We start from the raw sequence: 6859 nt of genomic DNA, 5'->3' as shown, positions 1-6859 counted from the left end.
AAAAAAAAATGTTAATGGCATTTTCGTAGATAAAATGCAGGTGTGGGGTTAAAATCTCAAAAAAAAAGGAGTCAAAAGAAAAGGTTAGTTTTCTGTTTGACTTCAAGTTTTGAGTCACTTTTGCAAAAAGCCCTTATTTGAGTCCAAAAATTTCATTCCCATTCCCGTTATATTCCTCTCAATTTCAAGTTTGTATATCCCTCAATTTAATTTTTTAAAAAGAAAGAAATTATTTTGAGCCATATATAGTAAAGACTAAAGAGTAAACACCAAAGACTATAAATCAGTAAGAATTGGTATAACAATTTTAAAATTATCTTAATTTTTTTTATTGCAAATGGACTTATTGGTCCGAATGAATTGGTATCACAATTTTAAATTTATATTCCCTCCTTTTTTTAATATATGTCGTTTTAAAGAAATTTTTATGTTTCAAATTATATAACGTTTTTCGGTTTTCTATGTAAAATTTATTAACACTTATCGTTATATGACCAATGATAATATACCTTCTATTTTATTATTTGTTGATTTATGGTTAGGTAAATAATTAATGATGTTTTTGTTTAGAAAATATAAAAAATTAATGATTTCTTAATATATGTGCACAATTCTAAAATGACTAATATTAAAAACGGAGGGAGTATTAAGCTTTTTATTGCAACTGTTAAAGATCCGAATGTTTACAAATCGCTATGCAACATACCACAGTTAATAATAACAAAAATTTGTATGTATATTTATGTATTTATATGCCTTTATTACTACTAGATCTATTTTCCGCGCTACGCGCGAATAATTACTTTTTAATATTTACAAATAATTTTGTTGTGCGAAAATAAAATAATGTAGAATTTTTCTATGTATATAAGCTATGTATTATGTAGGGTATGCTCTGTTTTGTTGTTGTTTGAATGTTGCATATATTTTTTCTCGCATTTTTTGTAATAATTTTGTTATTAATTTACTAAAATATCAAAACTGAGTTTAGAATACAAAAGCAGCACGAATGATGTCATGAAGTTGTTCTTAGCTGTGTTTCTTCGATTATTATCTTCCGAGCTGTAAATAGAAAGTGTAGTTCTAATTTATGTATTGAACTTGACTATTATCTTTCCTTTTGAAGTCATTGATAATTTTTAAGAGTTAATTAAGATTTTGAGAATTATGTTTGAACCTAATTAAGATTTTATGATTACATATTCGATTTATATGTGTGTGTAAATTTTGTTTCATAAATGGCATTGTTTGACATTTTTCTTCTTATTACACAAATTGTGTCATTTTCTAATTTCAATATAATTTTAAAGGTTATATCTATTTTACTGTAAAAAATGATTGTGATCTTAAAAATACCTTAATATTTCAGTGAACATTAGTTAAACATATGTAATTATTAGGGATAAGTATGAATTTTAATCATATTTTAATTTGCGTGAAAAATATCAAAATGAAAATTTAGTAAAAAGAAATATAATATTTGATTTTATTTTAAAAGTTATTTGTTTGACGTGCTTTAATTATTAGTATAAATTGAAAATTTTAGACAGTTACAAAATGGATAATTTGAGTTTTAATTTTTTTTCCACTATATCATGGAGATGAAGTTCTTGCTATTTGTAGCAATTTTCCATGTTTTTGTCAGTAGAAACACAACTTTTGGATTCTTGTTTTTTTTAAACGAACTTTAGATTCTTATATTTGAAGAAAGTATTCATGACATATGCCATATTTTTAAATATGTAGAATTCATGGAATATTGGTAGTAGAAATTTTCAATTGATAATTTAATATCATTTTTTGTATAACTTAATATCATTTGTTGTTTTAGTAAAACCTAAAGTAATTTTAATTTAAAATTGTTTTACATTTATAAAACCAAAATTTATTATAGTAACACGACTAAAAAATAAAGATAATAAAAGTAAGTTGGAGTTTTTATTCTTTTTTTTTTTGTTGAATTTTTTCTTATAAGAGTGGGATACTGTTTTTCGTATATTGATTTTTCCCTTAACTTTTATAATATTTCTATTAATGTCTATAGGTTTTGTTCTAATTATTATATAAGAAATATTATATGATAATGTTTGAACTTTTATAGATAAAAACTAATTATTTTACGTAACAAAATTACTACTTTAAATATTGCTCATTTTGTTTTATAAATATTGTCATTTTAAAAAAAGTATGCACACCTGCGTATATGATTAAATTTGAGTATATCTTATAACATACATAAGTTTACATAAAACATAAATATAGTTAAATACAACTCATCTTTAAGATGTGTAAGTTTAACTACGACACATATATATGTAATTTTTGTTAACATTAAGCAAGTTTTAGATCAATAATAATAGGTTTTACAGAAACTATATAGCCTGCTTGTAATAGTAATACGCATGAATACAGACAACCATAAACACACAAAAACAAAAGCCAAACTGATCAGAATCTTTTATTCCCATTCAATCACTGAAGGAGGCCTTTTGATGTAAGTCTTGATCCACACGTTGCTAGGTGGTGTTATGATGTATTAGCATTTGGGGATAGTCTTTACAAAATATGGAACACCAGGAGCGAGAGACTCACAGAGTGTGGAGTGTTGTATTGTTGACCAAGTGCATCACCATTTTTCACCACTTGAACACCAGGCGTTGCATGAATCATAGACGGCTACACATCTCCCATTCCCAAGACGCAGGATTAACCGAGATGAATCCCATCACAAAATCTGAATGAGCCTCTGTGATTTTCCCTACTCCTGCAGTGTAGTCTCTTGTAGCAAGGTTACCACCAGCAGACCGTTGCAAGTCTGTTCGCTCCTTCCTCCTGCCGAAGAAAATCAAAACCAAGAGAAGTCGTTCAAATTCAGTAAACTATCCCGAAGATACTCAAAATTATCTGCAGCAAACAAATAAGATTATCACTCTGCGTATAGTTTATTAAGACAGTTGGTGATGGTTTCTAAAGTTCTGTACCTAGTAGACCATTCTTCAAGACACTCAAGACACTCGTTGTCCTTGTGGTGATCAAACTCGTGAGTCATTCTGACTAAAAGACCTTTGAGAAAACAATCTTTCAAATTAAGCTAACATGTGGCATGGGTAACATAAGTAGTGTTGAGTGATCATGTCTGCAGTCACAGTCAAAGAACGAATCGGAAAATATCAGCATAGTGTTTCGTCTACGGTAGAGGGAGGGAGTGATGACAGAGATAGCCACTTTAGAACTAACCAGTTGAGATGATCATAATCAATCTGCGGTGGCTTGGAATGGGACTGTGAGGGTTTCGCAGCAACTTGTGGTGTCTGTGGTACTGAGGTGGTTGCAACATCTGATGCCATATCATATCCTCGATGTCGGTTATTCAGATGCCTTCCAAGATTACCTTTAAAAGAGGGAATACATAAAAGGTTACATCAGGACCTTGGAGGAAGATTTAAACAATGTTGCAATTACCTGTGGCGGTTGCAATGGAGTAGCTTTGACCACAAAGTTTGCATTTGCGAGTCTTGCTGTCAGGTGCAGTCTCGAAGTATTTTAGGAAGACTGAAGTCATAGTCTTCTTGCGTTTAGGGGGAGCGGTATTGGCAATGGCGTTGTTTTCATAAGAGGAGCCTAAGGCAATGTCAGTGGGATCAGAGTGTGGAAGGAGTGACCATCATTGCTTTTGGTTCCATTTCTACAATCATCAAAACAAAAAGAATTGATCAATAAGTAGTCTCTCTCTCCAGAAAACATCATCAAGTTCAATAATTTTTCTCACAAATACGTTAACCTTTGTAGGTTTTGAAAGCGTTGTTAACATTCCAATCCATCTGATTCCAAGCTTCTTTGCCCCTTTCAAGCTTCAGTTTGAGATTCTAGGTAAACAATCGAATCAAAAGCAGAGATCTTGAACAACATGTGAGCAGCGGTTGCTGAGAGAGAGAGAGAGAGAGACGTACCGAAGAAAGAGCAGAAGTCGGGACAGGATTTGAGTTCTCTTGGGCTCTTTAATGATGGGCCATTTAACATGTAGCCCACATAAGTTACCCATTATTATATATTCTCGACTCATATAAGTGACATGGCATAAGAAAACTTTATGATTGGCTGATTAAATTGGAGGACGTGGACACCCTCACAATAGAGTATATTGGCCTTTTAGTAAGTTACCCATTATTATATATTCTCGACTCATAGAAGTGACATGGCATAAGAAAACTTTATGATTGGCTGATTAAATTGGAAGACGTGGACACCCTCACAATAGAGTATATTGGCCTTTTAGTATAGTATTAGAAATGTACTGCAGTTATTTCGGGTTACTCGTGTTATCATCTGGATCTAAGTTAAATCAACAGCCATGTGTTGAATTAAGAGAAATAATTTTGTGGAGACTCTTTGATGCACTTCATTTTAAATTCTTTAATTTAAAAGAGAAATTACATATTTATCAATTTCATGTTTTTTTTTTCATTTTTATCACTGGTAAAATGATATTTTCAAAAATATCTTCTTCATTAAGTGGCAAAAGATTCTTATGTCTTTGTTCTTTATATATATAATAAATATATATTTAAATAAATAAAAATCTAAAAAAATATTATTTTTTTTTTTCGAATTATACTATTTCGAAATTCAAACCCTAAACCCTAAAACTTAAATCTAAACCCTAAACCATCAATCCTAAACCCTATTTCGTTTTGAAATACGCTCTAGACCCTGAAACATCAACTCTAAACCCTAAACTCCAAAACATCAATTCTAAACCCTAAACCCTAAACCTTCAACTCTAAACCCTAAAAGATCAACTCTAAACCCTAAACCCTAAACTTCAACTCTAAACCCTAAACCATCAACACTAAACCCTAAACTATCAACACTAAACCCTAAACCCTAAAAAGTAAACTCTAAACCCTAAAAAATTAACCCTAAACCCTAAACTCTAAACCCTAAACCCTAAACTCTAAAACTCTAGAGTTGATGTTTTAGGGTTTAGATTTGAAGGTTTAGAGTTTTAGGGTTTAGGGTTTACGTTTAGGGTTTAGAGTTGATGTTTTAGGGTTTTAGATTTGAAGGTTTAGGGTTTAGGGTTTAGGGTTGATGTTTTAGGGTTTAGATTTGATGGTTTAGAGTTTAGTGTTTAGAGTTGATGTTTCGGGGTTTAGGTTTTAGAGTTGATGTTTCATGGTTTAGGGTTTAGAGTTGATGATTTAGAGTTTAGAGTTGATGTTTTAAGTTTAGATTTAGGATTTAGGGTTTACGTTTAGGGTTTAGAGTTGATATATTTGATGGTTTAGGGTTTAGGGTTTAGGGTTTAGGGTTTAGAGTTTAGGGTTGATGTTTCGGGATTTAGGATTTATGGCTGATGTTTCTTGGTTTAGGGTTTAGAGTTGATGTTTTAAGTTTAGATTAGTTAACCATATGTTTTTTTGTCAAAATTAATAAAAAGGTTATAAATGTCTTTTATCTTTCATTAAAGATGAAGATAAAAGTGGTTAGTGTAAACATGAAAAAAAATACTTTGAAAATGGTATTTTTGACAATTTCCTTGGCAAAGGACAGTATTGCATTTTATGGACAGACTCACTTAATTGAAGTTTCTTTGTGTGGCGGGGAAGAACACGCATCAAGTAGATTAGTGAGAATTTGTATTCATCAATTGTGTTCTCATTCCTCTGTTCAAATATATATTCTGTCATTTATGTAATTAACAAATAAATAAACTTATTATTTTCAAAATTTAATATTTTTTTAACAATAAAACTGATGTTATATAAACTAATCCGATAATTATTACACGTATAATTTTACATGAACAACTTTTCGTCGTCAATAAACAACTACTCCTTCCGTTTCTTATTAAGTATCTTTGTAGAGTTAAATTTTCGTTACAAAATAAGTGTTACTTTAAAATTTTAATGCAAAATTTATTAATTTTATGCTCTATATTATTTTTTCTTGGATGAAATATAGTTAGTTGTATAGATAATAATGTTTTTATTTAAAGAATATATACAATTACATTTTTAAAATTGTGTGCATAATCTAAAACAGCACATAAAATGATACATAAGGTGTATTATAAATCTAAAAACATACACCAAAACAAACATACAATTAATTTTTGAAATATTGCCTAACAGCACATTCTTAATACCACTTTTCATTTTTACTTTAGCTATTTTTATCATCACTTGTAAAGTTGTAAAAATACACATATAACTCTATTATTAACTAATTTAGACTTAGGGTTTAGAGTTCAGGGTTAAGCAGAGTTTTTGAATGTAGAGTTTATGATTCTAATAAATATATAAATAAATACTTTAATTTTTTTTAAAAAAATTAAAAATAGTTTCAAAAATAATTTTTGAATTTCAATAAGAAATTTTGTTTTAAATAATTCAAAAAAGAAATTAAAAAAATAATTATATAAAAGTTTGAATTTGAAAACGTATAATTCAAAAATTATATAAAAATGTTTTTTTTAGTTTTTTATTTTATTTTATTATTTATTTATTTAAATAAATATTTATTATATATATAAAACAAGAATATAAGAATCTTTTGCCTATTAATAAAAAATGTATTTTTAAAAATAACCATTTATTAAAGATAAACATGAATAATGTAACCAACAATACAATAAACATGAAAATTCCCCTTATTTTTTTGGTGAGATATCCTTTAAAAATTTTATTCATCGAATGCATCGTTGTGTTAATTAGTGCACGTCATAGTTTTTTAAAAAAAATTGCTTAACCAAAAAAATATTTTTTTTTGTATATTAAATTATTCACACCAACCAGAACAACAACCACAAGAAAAAAATAAAATCACAATAATTTGATATTTTATACATTTTAATTAA

General features: G+C 28.6%; 1 protein-coding gene across 3 annotated transcripts; it reads right to left on the bottom strand.

The window, feature by feature from the left end:
- Positions 1 to 2312: 2312 nt before the first annotated feature.
- Positions 2313 to 4302, bottom strand: LOC106386749 (uridine 5'-monophosphate synthase-like). 3 transcript variants are annotated; one of them, XR_007328839.1, is made up of 4 exons: positions 3463 to 4302; positions 3238 to 3391; positions 2982 to 3136; positions 2313 to 2832 (listed from the first exon to the last, which is right to left on the bottom strand). XR_007328839.1 is itself a non-coding variant. In XM_013826560.3 (2 exons), exons 1-2 carry the CDS (start codon positions 3047 to 3049, stop codon positions 2667 to 2669), a joined length of 234 nt encoding a protein of 77 aa, XP_013682014.1. In that variant the 5' UTR covers positions 3050 to 4302; the 3' UTR covers positions 2313 to 2666. The 3 variants fall into 3 exon arrangements, 1 of the variants encoding a protein (XP_013682014.1); XR_007328838.1 differs by having other exon boundaries at positions 2982 to 3391; XM_013826560.3 differs by having other exon boundaries at positions 2982 to 4302.
- Positions 4303 to 6859: the final 2557 nt, after the last annotated feature.

Source organism: Brassica napus, chromosome C9, assembly GCF_020379485.1.
Source record: "Brassica napus cultivar Da-Ae chromosome C9, Da-Ae, whole genome shotgun sequence".
Lineage (NCBI taxonomy): Eukaryota > Viridiplantae > Streptophyta > Magnoliopsida > Brassicales > Brassicaceae > Brassica > Brassica napus.
The sequence above is the reverse complement of the archived record's forward strand: the minus strand, read 5'-3'. Positions and strand labels throughout refer to the sequence as shown.

Coding starts and splice junctions, on each gene's coding strand:
- LOC106386749 (XM_013826560.3), bottom strand. CDS start 3,049: ATGACTCACGAGTTTGATCACCACAAGGACAACGAGTGTCTTGAGTGT. Junction 2,833..2,981: donor CTTGAAGAATGGTCTACTAG/GTACAGAACTTT, acceptor TTTCTTCGGCAG/GAGGAAGGAGCGAACAGACT.